The sequence below is a fragment of the Plenodomus lingam genome, assembly GCF_022343315.1.
Source record: "Plenodomus lingam strain CAN1 chromosome Unknown contig_19, whole genome shotgun sequence".
NCBI classification, from domain to species: Eukaryota; Fungi; Ascomycota; class Dothideomycetes; order Pleosporales; family Leptosphaeriaceae; genus Plenodomus; species Plenodomus lingam.
The window spans coordinates 189,934-208,955 of NW_027093936.1; the positions used below are offsets into that span (position 1 = coordinate 189,934).

General features: G+C 50.9%; 6 protein-coding genes across 6 annotated transcripts; 3 read left to right on the forward strand and 3 right to left on the reverse strand.

The window, feature by feature from the left end:
• Positions 1-2,112: 2,112 nt before the first annotated feature.
• IAQ61_004064 (uncharacterized protein) lies at positions 2,113-4,254 on the forward strand (the record flags this gene model as incomplete). Its single annotated transcript, XM_003838671.2, has 1 exon — positions 2,113-4,254. The coding sequence occupies one exon, from the start codon at positions 2,113-2,115 to the stop codon at positions 4,252-4,254; it is 2,142 nt and encodes a 713-aa protein (XP_003838719.2).
• Positions 4,255-4,904: 650 nt separating this feature from the next.
• IAQ61_004065 (uncharacterized protein) lies at positions 4,905-6,943 on the reverse strand (the record flags this gene model as incomplete). The annotated part of the gene is made up of 8 exons (XM_003838672.2): positions 4,905-5,025; positions 5,085-5,336; positions 5,388-5,518; positions 5,576-6,141; positions 6,196-6,262; positions 6,318-6,379; positions 6,428-6,571; positions 6,622-6,943. 8 exons carry the CDS (start codon positions 6,941-6,943, stop codon positions 4,905-4,907), a joined length of 1,665 nt encoding a protein of 554 aa, XP_003838720.2.
• A 3,462-nt stretch (positions 6,944-10,405) lies between these two features.
• Positions 10,406-11,356, forward strand: IAQ61_004066 (uncharacterized protein; the record flags this gene model as incomplete). The annotated part of the gene is made up of 4 exons (XM_066096190.1): positions 10,406-10,503; positions 10,551-10,951; positions 11,249-11,278; positions 11,328-11,356. The coding sequence occupies 4 exons, from the start codon at positions 10,406-10,408 to the stop codon at positions 11,354-11,356; spliced, it is 558 nt and encodes a 185-aa protein (XP_065953508.1).
• Positions 11,357-11,614: 258 nt separating this feature from the next.
• On the reverse strand, positions 11,615-12,381 carry IAQ61_004067 (uncharacterized protein; the record flags this gene model as incomplete). The annotated part of the gene is made up of 3 exons (XM_003838674.2): positions 11,615-12,170; positions 12,240-12,278; positions 12,329-12,381. 3 exons carry the CDS (start codon positions 12,379-12,381, stop codon positions 11,615-11,617), a joined length of 648 nt encoding a protein of 215 aa, XP_003838722.2.
• An 803-nt stretch (positions 12,382-13,184) lies between these two features.
• Positions 13,185-15,380, reverse strand: IAQ61_004068 (uncharacterized protein; the record flags this gene model as incomplete). The annotated part of the gene is made up of 1 exon (XM_003838675.1): positions 13,185-15,380. One exon carries the CDS (start codon positions 15,378-15,380, stop codon positions 13,185-13,187), a length of 2,196 nt encoding a protein of 731 aa, XP_003838723.1.
• Positions 15,381-15,786: 406 nt separating this feature from the next.
• Positions 15,787-17,995, forward strand: IAQ61_004069 (uncharacterized protein; the record flags this gene model as incomplete). Its single annotated transcript, XM_066096191.1, has 3 exons — positions 15,787-15,898; positions 15,963-17,556; positions 17,803-17,995. 3 exons carry the CDS (start codon positions 15,787-15,789, stop codon positions 17,993-17,995), a joined length of 1,899 nt encoding a protein of 632 aa, XP_065953509.1.
• Between the last annotated feature and the right edge of the window lie 1,027 nt (positions 17,996-19,022).

Sequence of the window (19,022 nt, forward strand, 5' to 3'; positions counted from 1 at the left end):
CGCGCTTGCTTGTAACCGGTACCGGTGCAATAAGTACTCAGCAACGACCCAGCAACGACCCAGCCACGGCTGTGCGACGACGCTGCATCATCTTCTCCACCTCATGCCTTTTGCCCTCACATGGTCATGTCTCTGAGAGCTCTCTCTCTCTCTTTCTCTCTCTGAGTTGCTTGTATCCTGACATTCCTCCTCCACTCACCTAACCATACGCTGGCTGGTTGAATGATTCACCCGAGAGCAATTACCTGCATACAGAATATACACGGCTTATCCAAGTCATGGCCATTGCGCAATAAGACCCGTTGTCAACGGCGGCGGCGCATATATACTTAGTACTCAAGTTTGAGACCCTCATTGTTTGGCATGTGCCGTGTACCTGGCCTGAGGCGTGCACTACCCACGGTGACCTTGTCTCAAAAGCGCCGACATGCTCGAATGTCTTTCTCATCAGAATCTCCGCTCTTCTAATGCTTATGCTATCGTGAAAACTCGTAATGTACTCTAGTCTACCTAGTAGACATACAGCAATAGGAGTATTGGCCATGGGGCTTTGCTGTCATGGATCGACATGCAATTGTCATTGGCACCACACTACAGTAAGATCACCATCGCCACGATGCAAGGATAGCAATCCCGCCACTTGCCATGCTTCCGACCCTTGCACTGTGCGTGCCCAGCGTTCGATCATTGTTGGAAAGTGCATGTTTCACCTCGGACCCTTGTCGTACAAGCATCCAACACACTCCACTAGTACTACTAGGTACTTAGTAGGTATTGGGTATCACCAGAGATTCTAGCTGATGTATTCTGGACTTCTTTGTGCTCACAAATAGCAACACCACGACCGATTGGACCTTGATCGCTGCAACAGGCAAGGACATTGACATACTATGTTCAACACCGTCTATCCTGGAGACAAGTTGGGCACAGGTGGGCCAGAAGTGGGGTTGCGAGCATGGCTATCGGGGCTGGTGTTGCACGGCGCCATTGGTGAGCTGCGGATGTGTGCGGAAGTGATGAGGATGGGTTACATGTTGCCTATTAGGTATTGGAAGAGAGTGTTACCCATCAGGTATACAGAGAGTAAACTGAGGGGAAAAGTCCTTCAAAGTACCCCATAAACACATCGCATAATCCAAACCACCGCGCTGATGCTGGCAGACACAGTACTAGAAAGCTTGCTCAAGTACCGCATACCCTGTCATCAGACCCTCACATCTAGTACTTAGTTTTTCTCAATATCTACACCCTTCTCTTCACGTTAGAATCTCATCAGCAGCGTATGAAACTCTCCTTCATCTCAGCACATGATCGCATCAGTGGACAACGCCATGTAAATGTCCAAAGGTGAGATTGAACACGTAGGTTACGTGGTTTGCGAATACTTATGGAAGCACGCAAGCTGTGAGACGGCCGGTGGTGTTGTACTCATGCGCTAGGGTTGTTTGAGAGTCACATGATTTACCTCTGCTAGATCTCAGCGATCTTGATTGCACAACGCAAGTAACGTGACTCTCAAAGAACTTGAGATGATACTGCCTGCTTCCTCTCCAACAGCGCGCCTTGGCAGCCCAAAGCGGTGAGCGCAATCCGCATGCCTTTTTTCACCATTCATCCTTCCGCACGCAGCACGACAACGTATTTTTATATCTTCTGGCGAAGAGTTATTTGTCGCCATTTTGTTTGCATTGCACACGTCTACTTGGGTCACGTTTCGCTTCCAGTCTTATTAATTGTTCAAACATGAGGAAGCAGCTGTTCACTGACACGAGGACTTGTCTACGTCAGGTGCTGGATCAGGATAAGCGGGTCTTGTCAATAAGAGACTCGAGAACAACAAAAGACAGAGTCTGGGTTTGGCTAGCAATCGGTCGAGAGGGAAACTCTGCAGCCATGTGGCTGTGGCCGCGATCGTCATGCATTCTTCAAAGGAATGTAAGTGGGCTGGTGGCCTTTGTTCCGCTCTGAGGTATGAGACACGTGAGAACTTCCGCTTTGGTACCCATCTATCAGTATTGCTTGATGACCGTCTTCTTTGTTAGCAAGTGTTCCAGAAGGTCTACCAGCTATGCAGTTCATCTTGACCTCTCGTCTGTTCGCAACAGTCGAGGGATGCACAGCAAACGAGAACATCTACCGTCTCCGGTCAAGAAGAGAATTCTATGGTCATCGCCATTAAAAGGTATGGAGCGACCTGTACGATTGTTTACTTCGTTTATTCAAACGGTGCCACCCAACCCGGGCGTTGAGATCCAAAAACCTCTCCCTCCGATTCCATCATCTCCACAAAGCCCAGAATCCGAAGCTTCTATAGATTCGCCATTACTTCCATCACCAGATAGAGGTACCAGTGTCGGCCTGTGGCAAGCCCCAACTGAGTGGGGCTGGGACCTTTCGACTCCACCTACCCAACCTTTCAACACAACGACCATTTCACCTAACCAAAAGTACCTCCCGATACTTCAAGAACCATCACCAGGGCCGTTTGATCTGCAAGGCGACATGTTTGCTGGAGTACTGGACACATACGACACTCGACAAGGGTCTATGGACATAACAGTAGACATGGATGACAGGCCAGAACCGCCACCACGAAATCCTTCAAGATTATCCATCTCTCCAAGAATTTCTGGTCGACACGAATCTTACGGCTCAACAGCGTCGGTAGCAAACGGCAACGAGTCAAGTCTTTCGCACAGCGTTTCGAGCCAGATATACCAGGATCAATCAGGGCCATCACAGGTGTACAGTGATGTCTTCAATTTTACGCATTCTTATCGCAGTTCTGATGCATCTACAACAGCAAAGGCATTCGCATCTCTTGACATGGGATCACCTCGGAACAGCCAAAATCCGTGGCAAAGTCGAATCAATCGGTCTCAAGTGTCCCAGGGAGATGAGAGCGACCAGCAGCTTCTGGTTTTGAGGGGCAAGAACCTTCGACCATTCGTTGTGAGCGATCTGTCTGCTTCAAATGAGATGGAGGTGCCAGAAGTGGACGACAAGTTACAGCAATTAAGTTTCTCACAAGACTATCATGATGTACTTGCTCATGGCTACCACGGCTCTTATCCACATGGTGCGGACTTGATTCTGCAGTCTCCTCGTAAGGAACAAGAAATGATTCCTCGACCTTTGGCGTGGAGAAAGTCTTCAGGCAGCTCCTCTTCGGGCAGCTACTCCCAAAGGAAGCCATCCGTTAGGAAAAGAATCATTGCCTCGAGGCCAAAGAGGATCCATAAAAAGATGTCATCCTGGGTACCGCTTCAACACCTATACGCGAGCGATAAACGGCCGAAGATTGCTGAACGAGCTCCTGGACAATTAGCTGGTGGAGCCCGAAGTAGCCCACGGTCAGCCAAGGATGTGTCATCATCGAAGAAATCCAATCGCTTCCCTAATCTTCTGGCTCATGCAAAGGGATTCAGATATCACAATCATCGCCCAGGGTCCAAAGCTCCAACGAAAACTACCATGGGCTCTTCCCAACAGTCATCACGTGCATCGGCATCACCCATTTTATCCCGACCGTCACAGTCTACCACCCCACTGCTACGGCTACCTGGAGGATTGGCATTAGTAAGACGTGCGCCTTCTGATACATTACAGCCCGGTGCTCCGAAAATAAGCTATCCCTCTCCCTTCGTCGATACCCAATTTTATAGCTCGTACATTGACTCGCCGTTCCCTGGCCCGTCCGGACTTCGTCGACCATCATCATCATATAGTCAATCATCAGCTGCAAGCCCAGTAGCACCAGGAATGGCCATATATGGCAGAACACGCAACTCTACATGTTCCTGGCCATCCCACCGACCCCATTCCAGCACTTCATCCCTCCCCACCTCTCCCCTCGCCCACGAAATATTCCTTCCCCCAACCCCACCCCAACATCTCCCAAAGCCCAACTTAGATACTCTCCACACAAGCCAACCCATCCTCCCTCTTTCCACAACCCTCGACAAATCCCAACTCGACAGCTTCTTCGATCCTGACACGGCTGAAAACAGCCCCCAGAGCCCCCACAAATTGGGCCTCTTGCACAAGGCCAAAGACGTGCGCGACGCTTGGAAGCGCCATCAAAAGGACGCCAGGCAGGAGAAGCTCAAGCAGAGTATTCGCGTGCTTGGGCCCGTGGATATCGTGGGTGGTAGCGCTCGTAGCGCGAATCGGGAAGCTAGTGTGTTGGTGGGTAGTGAGGGTATGGGCAGGCGTGTGCTGGGTTCAGGATATAGGGGTTCGGGTTTTATATAGATTGTGAATGTAATTGTGGATAGATTTTACGCTTTTATTTTCGTCTTGTTGTATACGACTGGGACTAGTGGTGATGTTTTTTTGGTGCTTTGTAGCAGGGTGTGTCTCATGTGATGTTTCTTACGTGCTGTATCTTGACCTTGTGTCTGAGTATACTTATTCTCATTGTTCAGGTTTTTGAGCCTTGTTCGCACTGAAAGCTATCTGCATAGACAACTCACAGCAAGGCTGGGAATGCTACGGTGGATGTGCATGAGCGTTGTGGTTTTGGCAGTCTGTCAAAATAATGGGTGGCCTGACAGCCGATGTCCTGCGTTTACAGCATGCATGCGAAGTCTGTCCTTCACTGAAGGAAGAGGATATTTTGCTAGTCGAAGATCAAGCTGCCGAGGATGTGTATCCAGATGATTGTGCGGGTCTTGACTGCCAGTATCATAAGGGTGAAGAAAAGAGAGAAAGTTGGCACAATCTGCGGTGGTTAATATTCTGGCAAGCATCACTAAAAAAAATAGCTGAAAAGATCTTCTACACCTGTCGTTCATCGCTATGTAAGGTTCGGCCAACTATGTACAGGAAAGAGAAGCCGAGTCAATTATTAAACGTGAACGTACAACATTTGTCAGATCATTGCGCTCGCTTCAATTGGCCAATTATGCGGAGCATTCCTTCTTCTTGTAAACAAAGTCCAGGGGGGTGAAGTTGGGGTATCTGTAACCCTGTGCGTCATAAAGGGCAGTCATGTTTGACATTGACCCGTGCACAGGTACGAGGCTAGAATTAGGTATGTTAATAAAGCTCTTACGATCGAGGATGACTGCTATGGTACTTACAATGCGTTCTTGGCTACCTTGTGTTTTGCCAGCTCCTGGAGGAATTGCTCGAGCTGGCCGGCCTCATTGGCGGTGGGGAGTAGGTCAACGTTGACGAGGTGGTCGGCGTCGAAGATGAGAGTAGTGCTGTTGAGAGTTGGGCAAGGAGGCGTGATGATCATGAAGCTATGGTCTACAGCGTGCATGGCGCCCTCAATGTGGATCATGGTGGCTCTGAAGGTCTTGGTTTCAGCGACGTAGGGCTTACCAAGGCTAAGATGTGTTAGCATACTCGTGGCTTCTAGGCTTTTGAGCAATGTTTACCTGTAAGTGTCAAACTTGATGCCTGGAACCTTGGCGTAGTACTCTTGCGCAAAGTCTACGACGACGACCTCGGCACCTGCTTGAGCATAGGTACTCACGCCGTAAGAGTGGTCGTGGTGGTGGTGCGTAGGCTATGTCAATGTTAGTTTGAAGTGATGTTGAGAGATTTGATAGAGGAAGATTCATACCCAGACCTGCTTCACGGGCTTTCCGAGAGTCTTCTCTGCCCATTCTATCACTAGAGCGGATGCGTCAAGTGGAGCGTCAAGCGCAATAACATGGTCGTCCATCTCAAGCAGGATTTGGCGGTAGCGGAAGTTCTCAGGTAGTCGCGCAACCCACACACCGGGCAGTTCTGGGAACGGCTGGGTAACAGACAAGTCGGCAACTGTCGGGTTAGAACGTCCAAAGTAGATGTAGCTAGCGCGCTGCTCAACAATCTGAGCAGTTGCCATCGGGTCCTCAATGGGGATGTTGCGTTCTGTGATGTTGTTGGGAGCGTCAAAGAATCCGGCCTCGAGCTGGGGATTGACGGCGATGTCGTTGGCAAGGAAGTCTGTGATGAAGCGATCATTGTTGTAGATGACCTTGTACTTGCGGGGGATCATGACACCGTCGTAGGAATTGTAGTCGTAGACGCGAAGATCGTTTGTAGATTCTCCGAAGAAAAGGTGATTCTCATAGGCGCGGATAACGTGGGGAAGATAGGTGTCTGGATCGATCAAGACACTGAGACCAGTAGTCTGGTCATGCACTTTTCCATCATATTAGTTCAGAGCAACAGATAGTCGCGGAGACGATCACCTACCAGCGGGCATGCGCAAGGCATGCTCAATCGTCTCATAGCGCAGGGTGAAGTTGTTGGCATTCTTGATCTAAGACGAGTTAGTGAAAAGAATCGGATTGTGAGCGAGAGATAATATCACGGACCTGTTGTAGTAACAATGGATTCCATCTGTAACTGTCATGGATCATGACCTGGGCTATGTAGCCTGTCAAGTGTCAGTGGTTGTGTCAAGAATTTCAGTCTTGGTACGTACCATCCAACAAGCCCTCTGGAGGAGCAGTAGGAGCAAACACAGAGTAGCTACCGTTGACAACTGCAGCAAACCCATTGTTACCACCTCTTACTACAATGGAGTAATCCATTGGCTCCAAATTTGGCCGAGCAAATGCCATTAGCCCTAGACAAGCAATCAGTTTCCGCGAATCATAGAATGGCAAGACAACCTACATCCCAAACCGTGAACACTATCGACACGCTGAATCAAAGCATCGCCAGTGTAATCATAGGTGAGTCTTTGACTACCGTATGGGATAACAACTGAATCCGTGTCCTTGAGACTCGCGGACTGCACGACTGAACGTTGGCGGTACTGGGAGCCGCCCACTCTAATGGTCTGAATAGTTGTGTTGCCATTGATACCCAGCGCTGCGATCGCACGATCCAAAAGATCGGCCGGGGGCTGCTCATTCTGTCGAGCGTGGACGTGAGCAGTGACTTGCAGAGGAAGACAAGAGATAGCGAGCGCTATCAGCTTCCGTGACACGACCATCTTCGGAATAAGGACTAGACGGCGACAGCTGGTAAGAGATGCGGGTTAATGATGTGAGACCAGAGCGTGTATCTCTGGAAACCTGGAGATACCCCATTTAACTTATAGATACTCTCACCCAAACCTTGAACCCCCCCATGTTCCTGGTGAAGTACATGGTATTGCGAGTAAGGGAAGCAGTGGCCTCTACGAGATGGTTCAAATTTCGCTTCGGTTGCATGTTGCTTAGCAATGCAATTTGCTCTCGTAGACTTCTCACATCAATCCATTGCTTAGCAATCAATCGCTATATGTAGCTGACGAAGCAGTGTAAGATAACACGGTCAAAAGGAATCGCATGAATTCTCTCACGATGATTTGCGGATCAAAATACCATACAGATTAGCTCATGCCAAAGGTCGAAGTGAAGGGCCGACAGCGTGCCAGGTGGATCCCCAAATTTGGAGCGGTGACACCCGGGGGGCTGGTCTTGCTTACTTATGCGCAACACGTTGCTGCGAGTGACGAGAAACGAAATAAGGCCGTACCAATTGGCTGCCTTCAACGAGCGGGCTGACATAAGTACCCGCGAATCTAAGGTTCACGTTAGTCAAGGCACTTCGGCCCTTTACCCACTCCAGCTTCACTCTCTTCTTCCTCTGGTTGCACGGAGACTCGGTGTGCAATGCTTAATTGCGATTAGCCGTGTGCATATATTCATAGTCGTGAATAAGGAATTCTCTTTGGGCGATCTTGGGTTAATTGCCTGTTACGTGGTCCTGGAACCATGGCACCTACGCCTCTCTAGGCAATACGTACATGGGCCAAAGGTAGTATTGATCTGCACTTGGCGCTTTTTGCACACCGAAAGCCGTTGAGCGTAATACTGAAAAGCCATTCGAAGAAGAAAGAACCTAGTTCTCAACTTTGTAGTACTAGGTACATACGATCGGTGTGACATCTCCGCCTGCAACATCACTGAACATGGTCGGAAACGTTATTAGGCGGGCATGGGTTTCTGAATCGGATGAGCAGATATCAAATAAGCAGCTGCCCGCGCACACATTGAAGTTTGCCGTCAACTTAGCGTCGAATGGAGCCTGCATGTTAGTCTGGCCTAAATCGCCATAAGCTTGAAGGAGATTGCTCCCATTGACCATGTGGGAGAGATCTCAAGCGTTAGACTCCTTCGGAGATACACTGGTACCCGATCAGGCGGTAACCAGATTCCTTAGGGCTGCGGCCGTCCCTACGCGTACTGTGTTGCTCTTGTAGAATACATGCTTGCCCATCCGAACAAAGTTTCCCAACGCCGTTAACGTACCGATATATTCAATTGCCAAGGAGCCGGTCAAGTGCTCGATCTTCGGACTATATGTCAGACTAGACCTCGTGTCAGCTTGATACATACTTCCACGTACCATGACAGCAGTACTACCTAGATACACGGAGATCCTGAGATCCTACACTGTACATAGTTTTCTAGCAGCGGCAGTCAAACCCCAGCCAAGTCTACTTTGATGGTGTCACGTGCAATCAGCACGAGGGCACAGCTCCGCGTCCTTCCACGGGGCCGTGGCATATCCACAATACACATCGTCCGTCTAACTTGGCATGGGGCGGTGTCGCTCATCTTGGCACACAGCATTACCGGTACCATCGACACACCCCCATGTCAAAAAAAAAAGATCGTTCCTAGAAATACTAGGTATCGCGCGTTGCGCAAGTGCTTAGTCACCCAGAGCAACGAGTTAAACGTAAAATTTAGTACTCACAACGCCAGAAATCAATCAATGTAGATATTGTATAGCTTTCCTATTTATTTACAGCTTCAAAATCAGCCTTGATATGCCTATATTATGCTGCTTTCTATGAGGTTTTGGTGGGTGGCAACATCCGGGCGACATGCCAAGAACGATCTCTTTTTTCTGACATGGGGGTGTGGACAGCTTAGTAAAAGCGTGTACAGTCATGCGGGTTTTATAAGCAGAGACTTAGGAATTTTGTCAATCCAAATAACTCTAAGAGGCAGCCCCCACAGGAAACCTGGCCCTCGTACTTCAATTTCTTGCTTGTGCTTCCCCATGTTGATGTGGGTAGGTGATCTGAACATCTCGATGTTTCAATGATTGTTTGTGTAAGCAACCGGGGCATTTGTTTTGATCGCCTTGCTGATCTCCTTGAAACAATGGGCCTCGGGTCAGTCAATGCATAGCTTACATTTCGACAGAGACTGTATTGTCTCATTTATCGAATAATGAACTGACATAGTATGTCATGTGGCCCTTCTGGGTTTGTCGGTCATGCGTTGCACTACGGAAGAGAAAGACTAGCATGCGCGACCCGGAGCAAGTTTACGTCAACCATTGGTGACTGTAAGGACTTCCTCGATCGCGGCCGTGGGTCCATAGGTCAGGTTCCAACGAGTGAGGGATCATAGAGATGCTCATGAATTATAAACAGTTCACACTCCAAGTGTAAGTACAATATCAGTCTAAGTGAGTTCTCCGCTTACAATTCTACTACAGACAGCGCCTCCGAATGTAGAAGAAGCTACTGCTCTTCTGCCCAACTGCGGAGTCGGGTAACGTGGTCACTGAATCTATCTTGCGAAATGTCACTCATGGCTTCTCGAAGCTCACGGCGGTTTACGATTTCACTATCTTGCATAATCTCACCCATTTTACGGTAATGAAGGTATCAATAATCGCGTATATCTCTCCAACGACTTTGCTGGGATATGGCCTGTCGCTAACGTATTCCAGATAACCAAGTGTCCTCAAACCCGCTTGACGCCCTTCAACCTCGTGGTTTCGTAATCCCGTCACATAAAGCCAAATCCATGCTCAATCCATACCAGCCGCCCTTTCTTTCGCCATGTCACTTGCATTCCGTTGCCTTCTCAAGACCACTCGAGCTGGCCAAGGAACTTGCCCTATGGCAGGGAAACCGCATTGTCGCTGCAATACTGCCTAAAATACACCCACCATGTTAAAAAAATGACACTCTCGTGCAATCATGGATCCTGTGGAAGTCATTCGGGAGCTATAGATAAGGAATCCAGTTTAATCACCAGCCATATCAATAACGTGTCTGTATGAGCCAGCTCAACCGCTGATGAAGCTCCTTCCTGAAGTCATTGACAAGCAAATTCTGAGACATATGATTCTGGTGACAGCGAAATCGGGCGGTATGGTACTGGGGCTATGCCACTATTGATTCAAGTCTCGGGAGTCGCGATACGTTAGGGCGATATCACGACTCCTATACACACCGCCGTTTCCCAGTGCGAACCACCTAGACTACGAAAGCAGAAGCTAGTCACCACTCGAGGGCACTAAACATGTATACATCCACCGCTATTATCACCCTCACCTTGCATATTCAAAGGTCCTGGACGACAGCAGACTTGGCTTTTCGATTAGTGGAGAGATTCCACGTTCATCACTGTTCATTACCGGCCAGACCAATACCATATCTATAATGGCCAACCCTATGAATCCCAACATGCTTACTCAAGACCTCATACCCCAATCACCTAACCCTACGAACCAGATATATTCCTCCCGCCCCACTACCATGTAAGAACAACAATCTCCATCATCCAATCCCACCTAACACACACCAGCCCTATCAACCACCAACCCAACTCACCCCTCCTCCATCTCCCCGCCGAGCTCCGAAACAAAATCTACACACTCATCTTCCACACCCTCCCCATCCTCGTCTGCTTCGCGACTTCGCACGCAAGCCGGCCCGTCGACCACTGTCCCGCCTCGCGGACGGTCAAGCGCCGGTACTCCCATGTGCACTACTCGCGAGTGGACCTCGCTTTGCTTCAAACTTGCCGCTGGATTTATTTCGAGGCGAGACTGCTGCCCTTTTTGCTGAATACTTTCAAGGGGTTTCCGGAAGCGATGGTCGCGGCTTTTCCGGGGCGGTTGTATCATGCACAATGGAGCTGTGTTACGAGGATCGAGTTGACGGTGGCTAAGACAGATGTCGAGGGGAGACGGTCTGAGCCTGGAGGTGAAGGGTATCCTAGTACCGTGGATGTTGCAATAGACACTGTTTGCCGTTTTCCCCGGTTGAAGATGCTGAGAGTGGTATTAGATGGTGGGTTTGTGGATGCTGCGGTCTGGGAGCAATTTACAGACGTATTGGGTGACACGATAAGACAACGTCGACGTGCGAATGGGTTGACGGAATAGTGGGGCCATGTGTTATGTGAGAATCGCTTTGGTGAACACGGCATGTAGGTTGCCACTGTGACGGCCGGCAGTATCTGCACAGATGGACTTTGCAATCACTAATCGAAGTGCCAAGTGGACCTGGATATGTCCCTTACTGTCATTGGTATGCAAAACATTTGGCACTGTGAGATACATAACTTATTGACGTGTAGATCAATTGATGGCCATAGAAAGTAGTTGATCAGGATCATGGTAGGATTCACATCCGAGCCATGGGCCACAAAATCTTCATATACCATTTGTGTCCCAGCTCTTCTGTGAAGGATGCAACGCTTCAAGGACATAGAAGCGTAATCTGAATCCGAGAGCCACCCATTGGACTTCGCAGACCGCACACGGAAACCTTGATTCCATGCTATAGAATCAGCTCCAAGACCCACTCAGCCACCCTCCCGTGTGCTCTAAAATCCATCTAGCCTCTTGATAAAAGACAATTGTCTCAAGCCAAGGGCGTGTACTGCATAAAAGGCCCCGTATTCTGAAACTCAAACTCGACACGAACATTCTCCCCAAACGTACCACGAAGAATCTCACGTACCTTTCTGTCATTGAAATCCACGCGGCCATCTTGACGGACGACCCCGGCCTTCAAAACCGGAACGACCACGTGACTGATACCCTTGTACATACCCCAATCATACCCATCCCAATGCCAATCCCGCTCAAAGTCGCTGGAATTCCAGAATCGGATCTGAATCGTCTGGATGCACGCAACCTGCCAGGGAGAAATATGCTTCGCAAGGTCCAATGGCGTCTTGCTGCTCATCTTGAACTTGTTCTCCGTGAGCGGCAGCTTGAACGTCTCATAGTAGATTTGGCGACAAGTTGTGGTCATGTTGAGGATGTCGAAGAACGTGTATGGTGTCTCGGTATGATCTTTTGTCAGACAGATGTGGTGGAACACAGGCTTTTTGTCTTCGAAGGCTGTGTTGTCGATTTCAACGATGTGGTTTCCGAAGGCGAGGTCGTAGATGCGATTGCGGAGCTCGCCTGGACTGCGGGTGGAGAGAAGGCACAGTTAGTGATTAGGCCAGGCTGATACCTTGCGCACCAATGTGACATACAGTCGTAGAAAGGGCGACTCGTTTGAGTTTCGCTCAGTGCTGGGGTTCAGTTAGGAATTGTGGAAGCGCGCGTACGGGGTGTAGCTTACATCTTGGCTGCCTCTTTTCGCGTGCGCGTGGCTTCGATGGGAATGGAGGACATATTGAAGGATCGCAGTGATGACTTGAAGAGTAGCGATACGAGACATCGAGCGGAAGGTAAGATTTTCCTCGTCAGGCGTGATTGGGAGTCGGAAGGAACGAGCGCTTGTTTTGGACCATGACGACATGCATATGGAGCAATGAGGCACAACGGCTTCTTACAAATGTAATCGCTCGCCATAATTTGACGGAGGTGGAAGCAGCAAGGATGGAGTCTGTTCACCAGAAGTTGGCAATGGTCTGGTGTTCGTCTGCAGGCAACAGTTGTTGAAAGACATGGTCACCTAACCTTCCAACAACAAACCCTAGTTCGGTCTTCACTTCACCACGACGGACTCAACAGGCAACAGGTATCCTCAAGACCAGCCACCAATTTCCCCCCAGGATACTTAGCCTGACCCTCTCACCAGCGCCAATCTACAATGCCTCACTCGACAGGAGTGAAAACCCAGTGGACTCGACGCATCTCGGACAACTGGACATTTGTCCCGGTGATGAGTGAGGAAAAATAGGCCGGGTGGTTGGATATCTTCCCTGATTGGCATGGTGTGGTAGTGAGTAGGTATGGGAAGTCGATATTCTACACCGATTGGGTGCGTTTTGTAATACGTTGGCAACCCATGGCTTACACGGGTTCACGGCGGCCCGCTTGCACATTCCTGCGCTCTCTGATATCATAGTCATCGTATCATATGGAAAATACACGATTTCATCAAACCCCATGGCAACACAATAGCTATCCAATACCATACCCAACCCACCCAAAGCATGCCGGAACATCATTTCTACTAGACCAAACCCCCCCTACATCGCTAACTCATCCTCACTCCCCTCTTCACCGTCGTCCCAAGCCCTCTTCCTCGCAAGCACAGGGTAGCTCTTCCTCTTGGCAAGCACCTTGCCCCCGCTTTTTCGTCGTGGCGTACCCATCTTCGTCCACGATTGCTTGATCTGCTTGCGGAATGCCTTCTGGTCGATGATCTTCGATGTGGATGCGGATATTGACGAGTTAATGGCGGGACGTGTGTTGGGGGCTGGACTGCTGTAGAGAAAGGACAAGGGGAGCGGTGTGCTGGATTCGCGCTTGATGTGTGGGGTAGCGGGTGCGAGGAGCTCGTCGTCGTCGCCGACAAGATTGATGGATGTGCTTCGGCGGCGGGTAGTTTGACGTTGGAAGGTGTTTACGGGCTGGGAAGGTGTGGAGTTTGTGGTGTTGGCATGCGAGTGTGTGTATCTTGGGTTGGATGTTGGATCTGGGGTACTCTGTTGAGGATTGGACGAGTGTCTCTGGTCCATTTCTTTTCTTGCAGATGCTATATTTTGATTCTCCATGATGCGTGGTGGCTCAATGGTAGGCGATTTTTGGAGATCTTGCTGGATTTCGTCTTCTTCGGTTGGCTCTAGTGGGGTCTCGATGGAGGGCAGGACGACATCTGGTAGCAATTCGCCATCGTCGCACATTGCAGGCATGTCTGGGTGGCTATCACCAGCTATCGATAATAGTTCGAGCTCTTCATTATCATAAGCATTGCTTGAGGATATCTGGTTCGACTCTCGAGGAGTACATGTTTCGATTGACTCTTCCAGATGGTCTCCGTGTCTTGAGGAAGTGGGTGTTGGTAAATGATGCAGGAGAGAGGGCGGCTCTTGGGATTTGTCCAGTATAGGTCCTTGTAGGTCGACTTGCAAATGTGAATTTCGTTGCTTCAATTCGTTCCAGTGTTGTTCTAATGAGTACAATGGCCACTTCCTCCATTTCTTTCGATCGTTGCGAATTTTTGCCCACGAGCATCCCTCCATTACTTTCGTGCTGATGTATACATCATCCTCCTCGCTGAACTGGTATTTCGATACTTCCCGTCTAATCTCCACACGCCGACTTCTTCTTGAAGGTGTCACACACGGTGCAGCGATTGCGTGCGATTCGCGTTGCTCGATAGTCGACAACTCGTCTTCAATCTGCCGCGGTTCGCAATGCTTTGTGTGCATTGTTGATACTGAACCTCGTCTCCTTTTAATCTCTACCCTTAGAATTCTTCTAGCAGGTATTCTACAGGGCGCATCAACCGCGTGTGGCTCATGCTGATGGATAATCGAAGGCCTGTCTCCATCCTGCCGCCGTTCGGAATTTTTCGTATGCCTTGTTCGAATTCCTGTCTTCTCCATCTTCTTGCTCCCGATATTCGATTCTGTTTCCTTGTCAGGATCTGCAAGCGGCATAGGCTGTGTCAAGTGAGGCCTTGGGGATATCACTGGAAGCGGCGGGAAAGACCACTTGGGATCCGTCGCAGGCGCAACTACATCAGCACGTAGTGAAGGTGTCGCATACGCAGGTGGCGGCGCCTGAGCCGCTGAACCTGGTAGGTTCGTATTATTGGACAGAATTCCAGAAAAGAGAGGGGCTACTGCCTGCTGAACCGCTTGGTTGATGGTTTGTGTGAGGGTCGTGTAGAAGGCATTTTGAGCTTGCTGTCCAGCTGGTGTTTTAGGGAATTGAACGTATTGCAGCAAATTTGAGGCTGGGCCAGGCGTATAAGGTGTGTGTTGTGGGCTTGGTTGCAAGTTTGCAAGCACTGGATTTTGCTGCGGCTGGACGGTGCCTGGACGGTTCCCGTCTTCTGCCTTGGCGGCTTTCGGACGTTGAGTAGGCGCTAATTCGTCTTCTGACTCTTCCCTACTGTCCGTGTCTTGCTCGTCAGGAAGCTCATCGTCCTCTTTGGTTGCAGAATAACCCAGGATATCCAGAATTGACGTTTCCTTTCGCGCGACTTGTCGCTGCAGTCTTCGTAGATGGCCTCGATCAACCACCACCCTGTTCTTCTTCATGTCGATAATATCGCTGTTGGACTCGTGCATGTTTTCGTATTTGGCAAATATTGACTCCATCCTGCTCTTCAGTCGCTTTTCTTGCGCTTTCTTTGCATTGATGTAGTCTTCGTTTTCCTCGTCCACCTCGACCGACTGGAGGATGCGCAAACGCTTCGCCGGCGGTTCCATCATGATGACAACCTCTGCGCAAAAGGACCGTCCCAACAATCCAGGCGGGGAAACTCGGGGGGGGATGAGCGACGTCTGCGTTTCGCTAGCGATAGTGGGTGGTGAGTGGTGAGTGGTGGGTAGTGGGTTTGTTTGTTTGCGGAGCACGAGCCGGATGCGAAGGCGCGACGAAGAAAGGTGAGGACGCGGCGTTCCAAGGTTTCCTCGGCCTGCGTCAACTGGCGCGTCCCCACATCTCGCGCGCGGGAGTCTGAGCTTCCCTGCAGATGATCAACCGCCAGACTGCAGCGCGCTCCGTCATCCCAACTGCCCATCTGCCCAACGTGCATGCGGCTGTTCTCTGTTCTCGTCGTCTATCACCGCCACCCGACCCCCAGCAGTATGAGGAGATATCGCAGTCACCAGCAATATGGCGAATGACAGGAAACCGTCGGGCTTGTCCTGCCAAAAGTGCAGGACGCCCATCGATGTGGATGCCTCCATCGACCAGCTCAACCCGGCGGCCTTCAAGCTGTTGACAGGTACGCTTCACTGGGCCTTCACAGGCCTCTCCCTTCACATGAACCGTCACCCATACTTTCACAGATTCAACCGTGTCTGGCCAACAGCAAGCCTCCAAGGGCTCCTCGCTCCGCCCATCACGTCCGGCCTTCCCCGCCATACGCTCAGAGACGTACAAGGAAGCCACCCAGGTGGCCAGGAACCCTACCTTCAAGCGCAGTGTGACGACGACGAGCATGCCACATAGCTCCGCAAACCCTGCCATGTCCTTTATCGATGTGCACATGTCCGAATCCATGCTGGACCCGCCAGCGTCCTCCTCCGGACCAGCCCGCCATGTCGCCCGCCAGCCTCGGGCAGAAGAGCTTCTAACAAGTTCTAGCGATCTTACGAGGAGATCGAGTGTGGCAGGAAGTTCCAATACAGCGGGTGGGACGAGCATGGCTGACGGGCTGGAGACAACAAACCGCATGTTCGAGATCTTGTCTGCGCGCTCTGACATTGACCATCCCATCTGCGTCGAGTGCACCGAACTGCTCGTAGAGGGTCTGCAGAAGAGACTGGGTGTAGCTACACGCGAGCGCGACGCCTACGTAGACTACTTGCGACGCGCAAACACAGACGTACCCAGCGCAGAGGAAGTCAAGGCCGCCGAGGCCTCGCTCAAGGCAGCGAAAAAGGCAGAGGCAACCGCGATTGCCAACCTGGAGCAGCTCGAGGCCGAAAAGGCAGAATTGGACGAGCAGCTAGCCGCGCTGGAACTCGAGTCCCGCCAACTCGACCAGGAGGAAAACGAGTTTTGGAAGACGAGGAACGCGTTCAGCACCACGTTGACGGCCTTTCAAAACGAGCGCGACGCCCTCTCCACACGCTACGCACACGACGCCCAAATCCTCAACCAACTCCAAAGAAGAAGCGTATACAACGACACCTTCAACATCACACACGACAACCACTTTGCCACCATCAACGGCCTCCGTCTCGGCCGGCTCCCAAGCCCTTATGTGGACTGGCCCGAAATCAACGCTGCATGGGGCCAAGCCTGTCTCCTTCTGGCCACGCTCGCAGAGCGGCTGGGCTACAAGTTTCAGGGCTACGAGCTCTCGCCCATGGGTTCTACATCTACCATCACTCGCCTGGAAGTCAAGGGTGCGGCGTCGGCTACCGCCAGCACCGCGGCCACTACTACCGCAGCTACTGCTGCTACTGCTACTGCTGCTGCAGATACCTGGCAGCAGTCCTCGCCCTCGCCCTCGTCACCCGCCATCACCCGCCACCGCCTCGAACTCTACTCCTCCGGCGACTTCCCCATCAACTTTGGCTTCCTGCACCGCAAATTCGACACCGCCATGGTCGCCTTCCTCGAATGTCTCCGCCAACTCGGCGAGTTTGTGGAAAACACGGGTGCACATGGTCCAACAGCAACAGCAGCAGGGGGAGGAGCAGGAGCGCCCGGTCGAAGTCTGCCAGGTCCCGGCGCAGCAGGAGGGCCAGGTGCGGGAGCGGGTGTCAAGATGCCGTATGAGATTCGCAAGGATAGGATTCATGATCAGAGTATCAAGTTGGCTATGAATAAGGAGGAGAGCTGGACAAAGGCTTGCAAGTATACGCTTACGTGTTGTAAGTATTTACTCGCGCATGCGAATAATGTGGAGAGTTTGGCGATGAGGAGGGCGAGGTAGGAGGGAGAGGGAGAGGGGAAGGGAGGGCAGTGGTTTGGTAGGATAGAGATGGATGAGATACCCAATGATGAGTAGAGGGCCTTTAGACCCACAGTCCACAGCCATGCTCTACAATACGTACTATACATGTGTCGCTGTGCGTTTCGCAGCTCTGGCACCGCTCATGTTGTGACGTACCTATTATATATACTATGTAACGGACATGATCCCGTCCTGAAATCGATCTACCCGATTATTTATAGCCGGCAACACCCACAGCCTCGATGCAGTCTGCACAAGTGTGATTTTGCCTCTCAAACGCACTTGCCCATTCCACGTGCTGTACGACCTGCCGCATTCAGAGTTGCCACGGAACGGCACGGGAACTATACCTGGCTACTGTACAGGACCGAGTCGGCATCCGCCATCAAACATCTGGGATACTTGTGCACGTAGATGAAGATTCCGATCTAGGGATTCATTCCAGGGAGTTTGGCTGGATGGTACGATATCATTCCCATGGGTAGATTCACCGTAGGTACAGTAGGATAAGCTGCCGACTACGAAGAAGCTTGGAACAAATTATGGTAGAAGGTAAAGGCGGCCTTGGGGTCCGCCATCTGGTATGAGCCTCTCAAGACGGATGATGGTGGTGGGTGGTGTCCTTCTCCACGCCAATACTGTGCTGTACTGTGAACCCTGGAATCTTGAACACCCGGTCGCCGAGATGACAAATTTACCTAGGAGTTGAAATCATGGTTGTTGGATATCCACTGTGATGGCTACGTGACAGATTGTGGGGACAGCCCATGGCGCTACCGTTGACCAGGGATCCCTCCCTTTCTCCTCGAGTTCCGGGGTTTCCTGTTCCAGCCTTGTACTATGGTATATAAGTACAGTAATCGAAAGACGCGAAAGCCCGAGGCTGCACACGCTTGCTTCTTGAGTCAATCACCGCATCTTGTGATGTGCTTTTTTCAGCGCCACCCTTCAAGGGCACCAGTACCCGCACCAGCATCCTCTATGCTAGCTCAGTTCGTCTCCATTGCGCTTCTGGGCCGCCATCCATGGCGGGTGAGGCGAAGGCCGAAAAGGACAAGGTCACGATGTCACGATACTTGATCGGTGGTGTTGCGGCGCCTTGACTTCCAGATTGTCATATGCACTGTGCCTCGTGACCGTCGTGTGGCGTGGGAGCGCAGCAGGGGACACAGGAAGCCTTTTTGTAGTGCAGGGCCACTCAAAGCGATGACCATGGCACCGGCAAGCGGCAAGACAGGGCAAAGTTCAAAGAATGGTCGGTAGTGCAAACGGCTTTGTCTTCCCGCTGGCTGGATGTGCAAAGGCGCCAGACGCTTGGAGTTAATGCATGCGGGGTAGCGTACTCTGTTAGCTCATAGAAACTCGGGAAGGGAAAATTACTGTATGTAGGTAGGTAAGGTACAGTAGAGTAAGTACGCCTACTCTACAGCATGGACGATCC